This window comes from Galleria mellonella, unplaced genomic scaffold (assembly GCF_026898425.1).
Source record: "Galleria mellonella isolate WM207_F2 unplaced genomic scaffold, CSIRO_AGI_GalMel_v1 utg537, whole genome shotgun sequence".
Classification (NCBI taxonomy): domain Eukaryota; kingdom Metazoa; phylum Arthropoda; class Insecta; order Lepidoptera; family Pyralidae; genus Galleria; species Galleria mellonella.
The window spans coordinates 3,558,308-3,576,141 of record NW_026442112.1 but is presented as its reverse complement, the minus strand read 5'-3'; the positions used below and the strand labels follow the sequence as shown (position 1 = coordinate 3,576,141).

At 34.9% G+C, this 17,834-nt stretch overlaps 1 protein-coding gene across 1 annotated transcript in view; it reads right to left on the bottom strand.

Moving 5' to 3' along the window:
- The window catches only part of LOC113519268 (CUGBP Elav-like family member 3-B), a 981,529-nt gene extending 964,159 nt beyond the window's left edge, over positions 1-17,370 (bottom strand). The window contains exon 1 of the mRNA XM_052898765.1: positions 17,011-17,370. Within this exon, the coding sequence (XP_052754725.1) occupies positions 17,011-17,368 (358 nt within the window). The 5' untranslated portion in view covers positions 17,369-17,370. The remainder of the gene's footprint in view (positions 1-17,010) is intronic.
- Positions 17,371-17,834: the final 464 nt, after the last annotated feature.

Sequence of the window (17,834 nt, the reverse complement as noted above, 5' to 3'; positions counted from 1 at the left end):
ATGGAATAGTTGTATTTATTACACTATTACAGTGTTGGTTTGGAATATCTGTGCATGCTTAACGTCTCATGGTGAAATGTTTTCATACCATTGCTCGGTCGACTGAACTAATAATTCTTTTGTATACTTGTTTACCCATGATTACATGTGGGATTTGTTTTACACCAGATGTACAAAGAAACAGCTTAACTGTTGCATGTAATATTATGTGAATGTAATACTTTTAATACATTATTAATTGTATTATTAGATAAATTCATGTGACTGTGGGGTGTTTATGGTAAACAAGCCTGTATTGTTTAAATAGATATTTTGTCTTGATTTATTATAAACTTTAATATTGATTTTATTGTAGTGAGCAAGCTGACAATAACAACTCTTTGTATATTACTGCTTTTAATAATATTTAATTATATTGATATTATAGGTGTGGATTATTTCCTAATGGTAATAAATGTACTAAAGGATTCTCTGACTATAGTTACTCTTAACTAGGTATGAGGTACAGTATAAAATTAGTACTAAATGACAAGTGTGAGTTATTTATTATTTATTATATTATTTTACTCATATTTAGGAAGAAAGTTGTCATGTCGATAAGGTTTGTATGTGTGTTGTTTGTTCATGCTATATTGACTAGACAAGTTCAGACAGGGTTAAAATTAGTGAATCTTTATTGGATTTATATTTAATATACATATTTTGAATATTTATGGGAATAGAATGGAGATATGCAAGTAGTAAAATGTAATATTAGTATTTTATAAATTTCATTATCGAGTTAGTTGTATATGTTGGGCCGTACCCAAGGAGATATGAACCTATTAATATCAAGTTAGGACAATTACTTTAAATATTAATAAAGCAAACACTAACACTGATTATTCACTTCTTTAATAAATTTACATTAGAGGTTAGGAATCAAATAGATAGCATATTGGGAAATGTTCATCACACTTGTATTTGAGGAATGTTCTTGATAATTAGTACTGTATGTATATATTATTGCAAGTACAATTGCAATGGGAATGTTAAACTTCTAATCTTCTGTTCATTCTTGAATTGGAAAGTAAGCTTGGCTACTGATATGAATATAAAACTGCAGCATTACTGGATACTATTAATTATTTCTGGTGTAAACCATGATTATTTATGTCACTGATAATTTAGTTGTATATTACGGTTGATATATGATGATTTTATATTTAATTATATTAAACAAATACAAATAAACAAACTTGCTAGTATTTGTTACGTTGACAGTTGTGATAGATAATCAAAATTCAATTCAATACATCAATACGTCATTCAATACGTCATTAATATGACAGATGTCAAACAAAAGGAGATTATACACGTTATGATTCTATATCTAAGTCTATAGAAAATTTATATAATTTTCTGTTATTTTATAATAACTGTAGGGGAAATATTGGAATTATTTATATGAGAAATTTCACTTAAATGATATGATAATTATTTAAAGACCTAATTTCTTAGGGATTTAATCATGATGATTTAAACACTAAAACACTTGTTTATCTGAGAAATCCTCTTAGTAAATAGGTTTACTAAGACACTAAAAGGAAGTAGATATAGTATAACTATAGTACAGCTACAATAATTGTATGGGACTTACTGTCCTTTCTATACAAATATATATTTAATCTATATCTTTCACATTATAATTATGCAATATATTGCCTCTACTACTACAACATACACAAATAGGACTTATTGTCCTTCCTATATACCTATATATAATAATTGACCTGGCACTTTAATGTGTAATTTATCAGTACTTATGACAATAACCAATTAGGACTTATAGTCCTCTCTATAAAGCTACATAATTATTTAATCTGATTATTTCACAATGTGATTAATCAAACCTCTACAAATATTACAAAAGATCTCTATTACTCTCAACACAATAATAGCTTGTTGGACTTAGTGTCCTCAAACTTATAGAAAACCCAACTGGTTATTTCACGAGACGTTGTTAACTTGTGATTAATCAGTGTCTTTTAAAGGACTTATAGTTCCTTTAGATATATCTCTCTGAATAAATAATTGGTTAATTCACAATGTGGTTAATCAACAATAATATTATATATAATTGACTGGACTTATAGTTCATTCAATAGCACTCATTACTTTTAGTAGCTCTCGACCTATGGGTTGGACTACTCATTCTTAGGCTCCGGCCTAATCAACAGATTTAACTTGAACCTTGAGTATTCTTGGTATTAAGTAAATAATATTAAATTGACAATGCTATGTTATGATATAGCAATTATCAACATTATATGGCTTGGCCAATTCCAGGGTGTGGAAGGTATCCCCTATCACACAAATCTTCATCTCTATCGGACTGTCTTCACAGGTGATCTCTAATGTCACATTATAGGGCCGAAGGGTTATGTCCCATCAAAGTAGGTTCTGGTGTCTGGGTGATCTCGCTTCTTGGTCTGATCTCTTGTGGAGCCGAAGGGAAACCCCCATTGAGTAAGCTCGTAACAGGGTGACGCTGGGAAACAGTTTCGTACTGTTAGTGGGTGATCTCTATGTCGCCATATAGGACTGAAAGGGTCATCGCCCATGAGTAAGCTCTCGTGTCGGAGTGATCCTGGGATTTCAGTTCCGATCCGTTTGCCTCTGGCAAACACTAATTTATACTGGAAGCATCGTGGGGCTGGTGGAGCCACTGTAATGTTGAAGTAAATGTACTTATGTTTGGTTTGGAACTGAGAATACTCATTCCCTTATTACCATCAGAGTGCATTAATAAATAGTAATACCCTTCCCTACCTTTTAGGAGGAAGAGTTATAGATAGTTGGAAAGTCTTCCACTGGTCCGGGCGTGTGAGGGGCCCGACCGCTCCCCCATTTTTTTTTATTATTACAGTTATTCTGTAATTTAGTATTAAATTAACGTAACTTCCTAGTTGCACGAATAATGAGTATAATTCATTAATTATTCTTAATCCTTAAAGCTTTATCAATCATCTTCATTAACTCCTATCATATGCCAATTAAAGAACCTTTCGGTTATTACACACACAACGGGTCCTACATTACTAGACGATCACTCATTTATTTATCTGGCCAAATGATCAAGTGTTCTACTATAAGATCTGTTCAATATTAAGTGTTTATTGTAAGGGTTTATATGATTCATAGGATGTTTGGGGTGTATAAGGCAATATAGGTATGGGGTTATATTGAGGGTGTTAGGCCATTCTTTAGGGTAAGTTTTCATTAGATTTTCATAGATTTCATTAGGTTAAGCCTTCGTAGGCTTTTCTTAGGCTTTGTAGGTTTTCCATGTGTAGGTTAGTTTAGAGGGTTATTATTATAAGGGGTGTAAAAGGGGGGGACCATCACATAATGCAATACGCGTAATCCTTAGGTGAGTCTTAAATAAAAAAAAAATAACAACTTAATTTGATTTACGTATTAATTCCTGAATCCTCAGGAATGCATGCAGGTAACGCATGGGGGGTATCATGGACGAAACGGTATACTCTGTTATGTCCATGCTACTGCTCATGTCTATAGGCGAGGGTTACCACTTTCCATCAGATGGGCCGTCAGCTTGTTTGCCATTCTAAGTTGTAAAAAAAATAAAGAAAGAGGGTGGACTAGCCTATTATTATCAGAGAAAACATGTACATGTACATGGAGTGATTTTTGAGACAAGTTATGAAAGCGAATGAAACAAGTAAGCATGTGAAGATAGAGCTCTGTGGCACTTGGTTCTCTACGCCTATTTTTCAAGAAATTTGGCGTGAACATATAACGACAATTGCCGTGTGGTTCCAGCATACGAGTAGAATGATTTACCCCTTCCTCTCCCGTGGGCATCGTAAAAGGCGACTAAGGGAACTTTACTTTTTTTATACAACTTAGAATGGCAAACAAGCTGACAGCCCACCTGATGGAAAGTGGTAACCGTCGCCTATAGACATGAGCAGTAGCATGGACATAACAGAGTATACTGTTTCGTCCATGATACCCCCATGCATTGCCATTCCTTAAGACTCAAGAATGGCAATTTAATGGTCGGGGGATGTTTTTTTCGATCTGTTAATGCTGTTGGCCGCAGGTGATCTTTACCAGGCGCGTGTGCAAGGGCGATTGCAGATGGCACTCCAAGACAGAAGTGTTCCTTTTTATACATCACCAAAGACTAACTGCGATTGCTAATCCATCTAACAAGTGTAGCAACTACTGAAAACCCCCCAATAGGGGGGCCTTTGTTCAGCAGTGGGGAGTTAATGGCTGACATGATGATGATGATAAAAAACTCCATGATATCATATTAATGGACATATTCGTATATTGAGACCCTACCTTATTTCAATATGTCTATATCCATACGGTTATATGAGCAATCGTTTTCATTCAATCGAGCAGAAAACATGAAGAGATTTTTTAAGGTTTATTTTGCTTTAACTAGGGTAAACACTCTGGTTATTCTTTGAACCAAGCCATTCATTCGTTAACTTACGAGTCGATTTTACAAAGTTAATTTTGTTACTTGCCAATACCTAAATTCCTTTTCTTAATGCTTAACACAACGGTGTAAGGTTGAAAATGGTTTGTCTCATCATAAGTGAATTGATAGTACTCAGTTGGTCGTGTCAATAAAATTATGCATGTTTGTGTTTTGTTATGAGATTTGCATAAGCCCGTTCCGTAGTCAGCTATGAGGTGTGCGAGATCATATGATAAAATATGGACCATAAAAGAACAATATAATATCATCATCATAACACCCACTGCTGGGCGTGGATCTCTTCCAATAAGCGGAGTTTTATTTTTTTGTGGATATAGTTTGTATAGAGTTTTGTTGTTTTACACTGTATTCTTCTTTGTTTGTTCATCTTGAATGGAATTATTACTAATCCTTTAATTGTGATAGTATTGTTACTTTAATAGATAAAATATATATATATATATATATATATATATATATATATATATATATATATATATATATATATATATTTTATGAATTTATATAAGTTATAATAAATAAATATTTATATATATTTTTTTTATACAACTTAGAATGGCAAACAAGCTGACGGTCCACCTGATGGAAAGTGGTAATCGTCGCCTATAGACATGAGCAGTACCATGGACATAACAGAGTATACTATTTCGCCCATGATACTCCCCATGCGTTGCCATTCCTAAGGACTCAGGTGTTATTCCTCTGTACTCAGTAAATTCCCGCCATATCCCACCCTTCAAACCGAAACACAGCCATGCAAACACAACTGCTTCACAGTTGAAACACGAATGGGACGGAGATACCCAAGCAATCGACTTTTGTACAAAGTCTCCCTCTGGTAGCATTATTTATTATATTACATAGTTGTTTAATAACATAATAACACTTACAATATTACGGTCGTTAATTTAATTCTGTATGACACAAATTTTTGTTTCATGTTTCATTTTTATGCCTATTTATTGATAATTTAAGTTTTTTTTATTTAATTTAATAGGCATACAAAATAAATAAGTATAAAAGCACGTCAGTTAATCCATCGTGATGAATTCAAGAAGAAATAAACACGACGGTTTCCAGGGGGAGCCTCATCAAGTTTAACCTAATGGATACCCTATTATATAGTAGTGATGGGGCTTTTATACCCTATTACTAACAATTCCTTTTCCGCCATGATAACTTAAATTAACAAAGCTAGAAATTTTAGGAGACAAAGATAGACTCATCTCTTAGTGTTTTGGACTTTAAAAGTTTAATATTTTATAGTTATAGCTTTATTTCTCATACTTTACGAGTTTCAATATTTTTTTATAATATTAACAAATATTTTTAACATTTTTTTTTGTAATGATGTATGGTTCCCCATGGGTCTCCTCCATCATATTCCATTTATCTCGATCTATAGCAACATCCATTCTTTTCCTGTTATTTGTATGGTTTAATCAACCCATCTTTTTCTCTGTCTTCCAACACATCTTTTAATCCTTACCTATATATACATATATGTTATAGCCTCCATTGAATATAGATTATACTCTAATATAAGCATCCAAATATGTCTCAATAAAATATTTATTTGCTCACAACTTGGTAATATTTTCTCACGTCCAGAGGGAGACTTTGTACAAAAGTCGATTGCTTGGGTACCTCTGTCGCATTCGTGTTTCAACCGTGAAGCAGTTGTGTTTGCATGGCTGTGTTTCGGTTTCAAGGGTGGGATATGGCGTGAATTTACTGAGTACATAGAAATATTACCTGAGTCTGCAGGAATGGCAACGCATGGGGGGTATCATGGGCGAAATAGTATACTCTGTTATGTCCATGGTACTGCTCATGTCTATAAGCGACGGTTACCACTTTCCATCAGGTGGACTGTCAGCTTGTTTGCCATTCTAAATTGCATAAAAAAAAAAGTCACAAACTTTAAAAACATCTAGAACACTTTTTGCATCGTTCTTAGGAAATGTTTTAATCCGGTATTTATCGCAGCAGTTCCACAATAAATTCAAATGAAACTAAATTCAAACAAATGTCTTAATGCTACAAAGAAAAATAAATACAAAGGTCAGCTGAATTTACACAAGAGGAGCTTAACAAGAAATCACTATTATTATGGTTACAAGCCAAAAAGAAATCTATTTTCAGTACAATCAACGTTCCTTTTCACGAGGAAATGCGTTATGTTAATATTATTCTATTTCATCTCGAGAACTGTGAATAGAAAATGTTCAAAGGTGATTACCTTTTTCAATTTCAATGGGGTTTCTTATAAATTACTAACTTGCTTTGATTCATCATTTATTATATTATATCTGAAATGCAGCAACATAGATTTTTTTATGCAACTTATAAACATAACGTTTATAGTAAATACGTCGCCTATAGACATGAGCAGTATCATGGACATAATAGAGTATACTATTTCACCCATGATATTCTCCCCTCCATGCGTTGCCATTCCTGAAGAATCGGATATTATTCCTCTGTACCCTGTAAATTCACTGCCATATCCTACCCTTCAAACCGAAAAACAGCCATGCAAACACAACTGCTTCACCGTAGAAACACGAATGGGACAGTGGTGCCCAGGCAATCGACTTTTATACAAAGTCTCCCTCTGGTTTATAATTAATTTAGAGGGATTTTGTATAGTTATAATTTACTTGATATAATACGATATTTACAGACTTATTATGGAATCTTCATCATATCAGTTGTTAATTGTCCACCGTTAAACATAGGCCTCCCCCATAAGGAGGGTGTCATTATGGTGTAATCTAAACTTGGTTTGGTTTGAACTCTTATATTCTTATTTATTAATTTACCAGAGGGAGAACATCTGAGTCCTCAGGAATGGTTTGCCATTCCTGAGGACTGAGCCCATGGGCTCAGTTTTGACATGGGGGGTATCATGGGCGAAACAGTATACTCTGTTATATCCATGGTACTGCTCATGTTTAAAGGCGACGGTTACCACTTTCCATCAGGTGGACCATCAGCTTGTTTGCCATTCTAAGTTGTATAAAAAAAAATACTAAAAAGTCTATATATAAAATATATATGTAAACTCATTTAAAGACAAATGATCTAAAAGGCTCCACGAGGTAAAAAGCAACGTATTCCCCATTATTTCGCCGGATTGCGTAACAAAGCAACAAAGGGTTACAATTTATGGGTGAAATTAATTCTTGAGAAAAATTCCATCTTCCTGTCCCCTCCTTAATGTACCCTATCGTGCAATGCCTTTATTAAATACGATGTCCCTTCACTCCGGCCGCCTCACTCATTGTAATTGTACTGCTTAAATATTAAAATCTAAATTTAGACGTTGGCTTTTTCTTTGTGAAGTTACTTCACTTTAAAAATGAAGGAGGAAGTATGATGGATGATATTTCGGCACACGTTTATGGTAAAATGTTTTGTGCTTAATCTATTAGTTAGTTTTTTTTTTTTATGGGTAAAAATGGAATGGCAACTCCGCCTACGCTATCGGTATACACCGACGGGGCACCAGTGATTGATGATAGGTGACAATGAAAGCAGGTCAGTTAGCCCATCGTGACGAATTTCACTAGAATTAACCATGATGGTTTCCAGGGGAAACCGCATGGCGGTCGACCTGATAGGGTGTATTGACCCCATTACCAACAATCCCTTTCACCCCCTCCCCTTAAGGGGGGAGGGACTATGTTCGGCAGTGGACAGTTAACAGCTGTTATGATATGGTATAGTGTGATATAGTACAACTTGGGCATAGCGGGGGGAGAAGGGATTGTTAGTAATGGAGATTAGAAATCCCATTGCTAGCTGTGTACCCTACTGGATCGACCTCCACGCGGTTCTCCCTGGAAACCAACGTGATTGATTTATTGTTGAATTCGTTACGGTGGGCCGACTGACCTACTTCATCATCATCTATCATCATTTATCATTGTTCATCATTTATCAGTATTCTAAGGAATTGTTCGGATTGATACCTGCTGCTGATTTTCACCACCGTACAACCCGCCACAAACTAAAGTTTCATCCCAATCATCTGGACGAGTGGCGGTCTTCCACCGTGCGTTTTTCAAGGCACTTTCTTCCACGCACACCCATTCTTTGGAATCAACTTCCAGCAACAGTATTTCCGAACCGATACTATAACATAACCTTCAAGAAAAGAGTATATTCCTTTTTAAAAGGCCGGCAGCACACCTGCAATGCCGCTGGTGTTGTGGGTGATCATGGGCGGCGGTAGTCACTTACCATTAGGTGAGCCGCAGGCTCGTTTGCCCCCTGTGTTATAAAAAAAAAATCTATCATCCGTCACTGGTACCTCGCCAGTATATACCGATAGCGCAAGTAGAGTTACCATTTCATTATCACCCATTAAAAAAAAACTTGGGCATAGCTGTTATTATTGAATGAATTTTATTATACTACATTCGCAATCTGCAAATAGCAAGCGATCAATATCAATTACTTGTGTATTATATATTTATATGTATGTAGATTTTCACTTTACTTCATACCACTAAACAAAGTTCAAAATAACACTGTCAATAAAAACATTTACAGGGTACAGAGGAATAACACCTGAGTCCTCAGGAATGGCAACGCGGGGGGGGGGGGGGTATCATCGGTGAAACAGTACACTCTGTTATGTCCATGGTACTGCTCATGTCTATAGGCGACGGTTATCACTTTCCATCAGGAGGACCGTCAGCTTCTTTGCCATTCTAAGTTGTATATAAAAAAAAACATACTATAGAGAAAAGAATTGGAATATTTTTAGTAATGAATTAACCACTGGCATTGCTATATATATATATATATATATATATATATATATATATATATATATATATATATATATACATTATTATTATTATATCAGCTGTTAATTGTCCACTGCTGAACATAGTGCCACGCTTGGCAGGCAGGCAGCAACCGCAGTTAGGCTTTGATAACTCATTAAGAGGGACATTGCTGTCCATCCCTCGACCATTTTCTTTTATACAACTTAGAATGGCAAACATGCTGATGGAAAGTGGTAACCGTCGCCTATAGACATGAGCAGTACCATGGACATAACAGTGTACTCTTTCGCCCATGATACCTCCCATACGTTGCAATTCCTGAGGACTCAGGTGTTATTCCACTGTACCCTGTAAATTCACGCCATATCCTACCCTTCGAAACACAGTCATGCAAACACAACTGTTTCATGGTAGAAACACGAATGGGACAGAGGTACCCAAGCAATCGACTTTTGTACAAAGTCTCCCTCTGGTAAAAATTTAATTCCCTTAGCCATGTTACGACACCCACGAGAATAGAAGGGGGAAATTTGAAATGATTATAAAAAAAAGAAACAGTTCGCTGCAGCTGTAACTAAATAAAAAAAAAAGAACACTACAAAATTATAAAGTAGAAAATATACTCTAAAACAGACTGTTCGTCCAAATGAAAAACGAGGAATAAGCGCGACAAATTTTTCACCCCCGTCAAAACACGTTCGCGTGTGGAGAGAAAAATAAACGACGTTGTAAACTCTTGCTAGTATAGATTCTTGTTTTTTTTTATTTTTTTTTTATTTTTTTTTATTTTATTTTATACAAAAATCCACAGCTCTTAAAAAATAACTTACATGCTAAGTCTCTCATGAATACAGCCAATAACGGATTTTACTTATACAAACAAAAATTTTGATTCCATAGCGAGGTAGGCAAGTTAGAGTGGGTGTATGCAAGCAATATAAGCACATGTATGTAAGGAACCATATATAATAGTGAGTGTCCATAAAGTTAAGTTAATTGATATATAAAAATTAAATTCATGTTGTTAAAGTTCAGATATTGACAGCAATGATTAAATAATACAAAATCATGGTCACCAATTGTAAAGATGGTTAAATGTATGCGTGGGTGTATGTGTAGTGTGATATAAATAAATGTATAATAGTATGATATAAATAAATGTAAATATGTAGTGTATGTATATACGTGCATGTACATATATGCAACATAGGTAATTATGATATTATTTCATCCATTATCACAGCCCTGAATTTATATCTACTGAGGTGGAATAAATCCACTGTTGAAAAAAGTTTGTTATATGAATTCATTAGACGACAAACTATTGAGTTCTGAGAGTAATTGGTATGGTTGGTCGGAACTGCAAAAAGAGGAGGATTTCTGGTACAGATTTTAGGAGTACGGAGACGCAACACGTTACACACAAGATCCGGGCAGTCTATACCATTATTACAAATATCTCTCAAGAACATCATATCAAGAAGAGAACGCCTATCTTCGAGAGAAATAAGATTGTACTTCTTACACATTTCATGATAATCAGTACTAGTGCTTCTTGTTTTATAATTTAGATGTTTTAAGAATTTTTTCTGAATGTTTTCTAACGTCTGCTTATAAATTATATAGTTTGGGTTCCATATTATGCTGCAATACTCTAAAACGCTTCTTACATAAGATAGATAAAGAGTTTTTATACAATCAATATCCGAAAATGGTCTGGACACGCGAAGAATGAAGCCTAAATTTTTGTATGCCTTATTAGAAATCGAATGAATATGTTCCGTAAAAGTAAGTTTTGAGTCGAGTAATACGCCCAGGTCACAAACAATTGCAGATTTTTTTATTAGTATACCATTAATTGAGAATGAATATTTCACAGGTTTTGTTTTTCGTGTAAAACTAATATGCTGACATTTAGCTACGTTGAGATTGATTTTGTTTGTTCTGTAGTATAAGTTCAAGCGGTTAAGATCATCTTGTAGTAATTTACAATCATGACTATTATTAATTTTCATATAAACCTTCGTATCATCAGCATACATCAAAAACTTTGCGTTATATAAATGATCAGCTATGTCGTAGAGGTAGGCTAGGTACAATAAAGGGGCAAGAATTGAACCCTGTGGGACCCCAGATGGGACAGATATGTAATCTGAGCGATGACCTCCGATTGTAACGGCTTGTGATCTATTGCGCAAGTAAGATTTAACCCATCTCAACAAGCAACCATGTATTCCAAGCTCCTGGAGCTTACGTAGTAAAATTAGATGGTCCACCCGATCAAAAGCTTTCTCAAAATCTGTATAAATTGCGTCGACTTGTCCCCCATTATCATGTTTATTATATCTATACAAAGAACAAGGACGTGTAATGAAGTACGTAACAACGTGTCAACCGATGTTGGTGATGAGAGTACATTGTATCGGAGTTTATGCTTATCGTAACATTTCATTGAAAGTGTCAAAGTCTTTGAATTCTTTGAAATTTGCACTTGGTTGTGTCGTATATAGTTTTCTTTATATTTCGTTATACAATGCTGTATTATTTTAAATCGTTAAATATAGTACTATTTTGTTTAGTACTAATATTACAATACTTACAATATTTCGAAAGTATATATATGAGGGTACACACAGTACCCTCATATTCATACATTCGCTACAGTGCCTGTAGTGGTCAGTATCGCGGAAGCGATGTGCCAGAACAGACGTATCGCGGAATATGTATACGTAACCAAACTGTGACAATATGGTGAATAATCCTTAGTTTATCTTTAAATAACAATTAATTAAAAAGTATCAAAAATATTGCTACAGATTTTTTAAACTCGACTCGTAAGTTTGCGATCACTAGACTGTATTAGGCAAGCATAATGATTAAATTGTTTCATTGTACTCATAATAGTGTTAGTTTTAATAATTAATAACAATAATGCATACTCCTCATCTAAGTGTTTCATTTTTCTTAAAAAAAAGGGGCAAATAATCATAAAAGGATATTATAACGTATCTCAGTCCAGAAATACGGCAAGATATACGAATACGTATAAGTGTGAGGGAATGTCGAAAAATATTTTTTTTTCTCCAACCCTTGTGTTGCTTTACAAGAAATAAATTTTATGTGTCTCCGACAAACGGTTCGGAAGTTATGATAGGGCTTGACGGTCCAAAGCGTAGTAATATTCGTCTTTTTATACATTACTAGCCTTTGGCCGCGGCGTACCTTGTTTTATGGGTGATTTCGTGATTTATCGAGCAGAGGTATGCATTTTTGAAATTATTTTGCACGCAACATTAATTTTTTTTTAGTTCTTCAAGAGAGTATATTCCGGTTGTTAACCTAAAGATCTATAAGAAATAAAACGTAAAAGTGCCCTCTAGTGTCATATGTTTGAAGTTTGCTTTCTTATGTGAAGAATATATTTTGACTTATGTGCCGTTGGTATTTGATTTAATTGGTAGAACAGTCACATAAAAGCGTTCATATCAAAGTTCTATAACTTACCATGTCTCTGATTGATTATTTAACAAGCGCTCTAAGAATTAAAAATTTAATCATGGATTACGTTGCATATTTATCTACAACTAAAACTTTGCACCAATTTCAAATTTGCTTTTGGCAAATAAGTATTTTAACTGTTCACTGCTGAAGATAAGCCTTCCTCTTGGGGGGTTTTACTAGTAGTTGCCATATTTAATCGGCAGATTGGTAAACGCAGTTATGCTTTGGAGATGTTTTAAGAAGGACGCTGCTGCCCATCGCTCGCCCTCTCTTAGTCGCCTCTTACCCACGGGAAAGAAAGGGGTAGCCCATTCTATGTCACATGGCCATTGTAAGCGACGCATTCTGTGCCTCAAAACTCAATTATAAATAAAATAGTTTGTCTATGTCATTGTCTCTGCATGCGGTCGTTTTTAAACTTATAATCGGCGCAACGGACGCCACGCCTAGTCTGCACCTAGATACGATCGACACCACACGTCTATTTATTACCTATAATTAACGAAAATAAAATCAAAAATAAAATCCAATTGTAAGAATCTTCGTTTTCTTGCCATCACCGTGACCTACCATATTCTATACCATACATATATTTATGTACAAATATATTTAAAAGTTAAGTTTTGAGTAGTGCTTCTGTTTATATTTGCGATTATATAAGAAACTAAAGTTTTAAATTAGGATTTGCCTTATAAATTGTAATTGGTAAAAGTTTTTTCTGTAAATAAATAAATAAATTAATTAAATGCTAATGATTTCATTCTCGTTATGTATAAATAATAGCTAAATGGTAATTATAGACTCCTTCTCCTTGGTACAGTTTAAAATCGCATAAAAATAATATGCAATTTACACGCATTTGCATCACAACACAGGTTAAGAATTACAACGCAATCTGAACATAGGTGGCATTTTTCTTAAGTCACGGTTCACGTGTGCCGACGCACGCTATAAAATGTATAATGTTTTTTTCACAATTTATACCGAAACGTAATTTTTTTATATCGTGACTAATGTATTTACTGTTGCTCTGATTGCGATAACGGCGGGTTGATTTGTTAGTGTTTTATTTGTATGGTGCTATTACTTGTAACGTCGAATGGAATTTTCTTTTTGTATTGAATCTTAATAATATTTTTATCGACTTTGGAAAAGGAGGTTTTCAATTAATCTATACTTTTTTATATGTACATTATCTTTAACAAACTATATTTGAAGCATCTATTCGTTTATTTCTACTATTTATTTATATTTAAATTATTTTTTTGCAACTTTTAATAAGAAACAAGCTGAAGTTAGCTATTATCTGTGATTTTCGTTTTAAACAATTGATAATTTTTCAATGTTTATAATTGATTATTTAAAACTTCTTTGCGAAAAAACTAAATGATATATTTTTAATTTATTAGTGGTCGCTCCGTGGTCGAAATTCGACCATAACATATATTGTAATAAATAAATTATTTTAGTTATGTTTGACATTCAGGTAGACTATAGACAAATAATATTAAAGACAAACAATATTAATCTATTCTCAATTTAATAATAAACGAAAGAATATATATGTGTATGTGTGTGTGTGTCAAATACATGGTAGTGTGCGTAATGTTTTTATTGACGTAATGTATTTTTTATGCATAATTTAAAAAAAAATATTAGCATTCTACACTCCTTAACTATATGAACTATAAGTATACCAAATTTCTCTCCGTAAAATTTTAAAATTCTCCGTAAAAAAAGGGTAAAAGCTTTTGCTTCACACATTAATATATAGATGTCGCTGAAAAATTGAATTTTGATGGCAAAAAAAGTATATTTAAACTTCCGAAGCAAAATATGAAGTAGGTGCAAAGTTTTTAATGGTTGATTTATATGCAGTATATTCTATGATTAACATATCAATTTACTAGCAGAGGGAGACCGTACAAAGGTCGTCTGCTTGGGTACCTTTGTCCCATTCGTGTTTCTGCCGTGAAGCTGTTGTATTTGTATGTATTTCGGTTTGGAGGGTAGAATATAGCAATAAAATTACAGGGTACAGAGGCATAACACCTTAATCCTCGAGAATGGCAACGGATGATGGGTACCATGGGCGAAACAGTATACTTTGTTATGTCCATGATACTGTTCATGTCTATAGGCGACGGTTACCACTTTCCATTAGATAAGCAGCCATTGCCATTCTAAGTTGCACGAAAAAATAAATAAATAATTAAATCAATCAATCAATAATTGAAAAATTTCAAATTATTTTTGGAAATTGACAAGTAATTCGACGTTGCCACACTGCGATAAGCTAAAGTTCTGAACGCTCGTAACAATAAATATCGTCGCTGGTCTTGTACATACGACATTACGTCCCTGTGACGTCACATCCTGTTTATGTGAATAGGTCTTATATCAGTATAGAGACTTGACATAATGCCTATTCAGCTTTCTAAAATCATCTAAGTTATTAGTACTTGGTACTTATAAGTGAAAAACAGCTATTATATATCAATTTTTTTTGCAAATAACAGCAACGTTGCCATATTTTGATAACCTAAAGTTCTGAACGCCCTTAATAATAAATACCGTCACTGTTCTTGTAGATATTACGTCCTTGTGACGTCCCATTCTGTTTACGTGAATAGGTCTTACATCAGTATTAGAGACTTGACATAATGCCTAGTCACCCTTGATTCATCTTTCTGTACGCACAATATGTACTATATTGAGGGTACTTTTTTTTTGATGGGTGAAAACGGTATGGTAACCCCGCCTACGCTACGGAATACGCTGGCGGAGCACCAGTGAAGGGTGACAGATGAGAATGAAAACAGGCCAGTTAGCCCATCATGATGAATTCATCAGGAATTAACCATGATAGTTTCCAGGGGGAACCGCGAGGAGGTCGACCTGGTTGGGTATATTGCTAGCAATGGGATTCTCAGTCTCCATTACTAACAATCACCTACCCCCCTATATTGAGGGTACTATGTCATTATATTATGTCATTAACATGTTTTTCTTAATTTTTATAAGTTTTTATTTATTTTGACTAGCATACTAGTATAGAGGTTTAACACACAGCATTATCTTGCAAATATGGCCGGTTCGATTTTTGTATGCAAATATTTCTATTTAAGTACATGGGTACGTTGCTTTGAGGAGACATTCGTATCCACCCATCGTCATTATCATTTCAGCCATTATCCGTCCACTGCTGGACCAGAGGAAGGCTTTGTACAAAAGTCGATTGCTTGGGTACCTCTGTCCCATTCGTGTTGCAACCGTGAAGCAGCTGTGTTTGCATGGCTGTGTTTCGGTTTGAAGGGTGGGATATGACGTGAATTTACTGGGTACATAGGAATAACATCTGAGTCCTCAGGAATGGCAACGCATGGGGGGTATCATGGGCGAAACAGTATACTCTGTTATGTCCATGGTACTGCTCATGTCTATAGGCGACGGTTACCACTTTCCATCAGGTAGACCGTTACCTTGTTTGCCATTCTAAGTTGTATAACAAAAAAACATAAGCCTCCCCCATAAATTACCCTAAACAGTCCCGTTGCATGCATCCACTGAGTCGTCATTTGAGGTCATCGCTCCTTCTATTGGGGCATCGTGCTTTACTGTATTTGCCTGCCGGGCTCTCCTCTTAAGAACTCAATAATTATTTTTACGTAAAGAAAACATAAACCTATTTACAAATTACTTTAGATACGGAACCCTTTGCGCATGAGTTTAACTAGTACTTGATCGGATTTATTTTTTAAAACTAAATAATCTGTTAGCAAACATTATTTCAAAAAGTCCGTTACCTCATTCCTTTTTACGCGGTCGGTAGTTTTTCTTTTGTGCATATAGAAATAGGATTTGTTTCATTAAAAATAAGCTTCATTTTACTATATATATATATATATATATATATATATATATATATATATATATATATATATATATATATATATATATATATAAAAACTCTAAAATTATGAGTGTTTCTCTACTATATTATGCATGTATTATACATATAAACCTTCCTTATGAATCACTCTATTAAAAAAAAACCGCTTCAAAATCCGTTGCGTAGTTTTAAAGATTCAAGCATACATAGGAACGGACAGACAGCGACAGGCACTTTGTTTTATACTATGTAGTGTTAATTAATTATCTATGTAAACGTAAATCACAACCGACCTTTATGCATTCCAGTGTGCTTATCCTTAAGTACGGTCAGCTCGTAAATCTTCCCGAACTCCTCAAACATCGGACGTAGGTCATCTTCCTCGAGGTGTCTCGGTATCTGTCCAATGAATAGTTTCACCGCGTCCTTCCCCGCGCCAGGGGGCGCCCCCGTGCGCTCCGAGGGCGTCTGCGGGGACCGCTTTCCCTCAGTGTGACCGTGAACTGGTGTCGGGGGCGCCGTTCCCGAGGCACTCCCGCCATGCGAGGAGCCCGGTCTCTGCCCAACCGCTAGACTCACCAGCTGACTCTGCATACTATACCCGAAGAACATCCCGGAGTTCATATTACACAAATTTGTGCCAACAAGCATAATTATCACAGCTCTAACAGACTTACGTACTGTACTGAACACAAAAATAAAATCACAGTGATTTTTATTTGTACTTTAGTTACTTATACTATAAATTCGGTTTAAGTTTTTAAAGCTCCATGGAGTGTTTATTTTCGTTACGAGGGCAGAGGTTGGGATGGGGCGGTAGGGGGCGGGTGTGTGTGCGTGCCCGTGCCGGTGTGTGCGTCTCGTCTCTTCTCACAGTCACCCTGTAATGCGTAATATTATCGATCGCTATAGTAGCAGTAGTAGGCAGTTCCGACCCTCGTGTATTTCCCAGTGTCGCGGATTTATTCACTGTTTTCCTACACGTGACGTGTAAGACTGCACTGTATCTCCGATGCACCTCGTCCGCGATATCTCGTTCGCGCACAAGATTAAATTTTCCCGCGCTTTTTACACTACCACTTAAAATATACTTATACTATGTTCGAGTATAAAATTA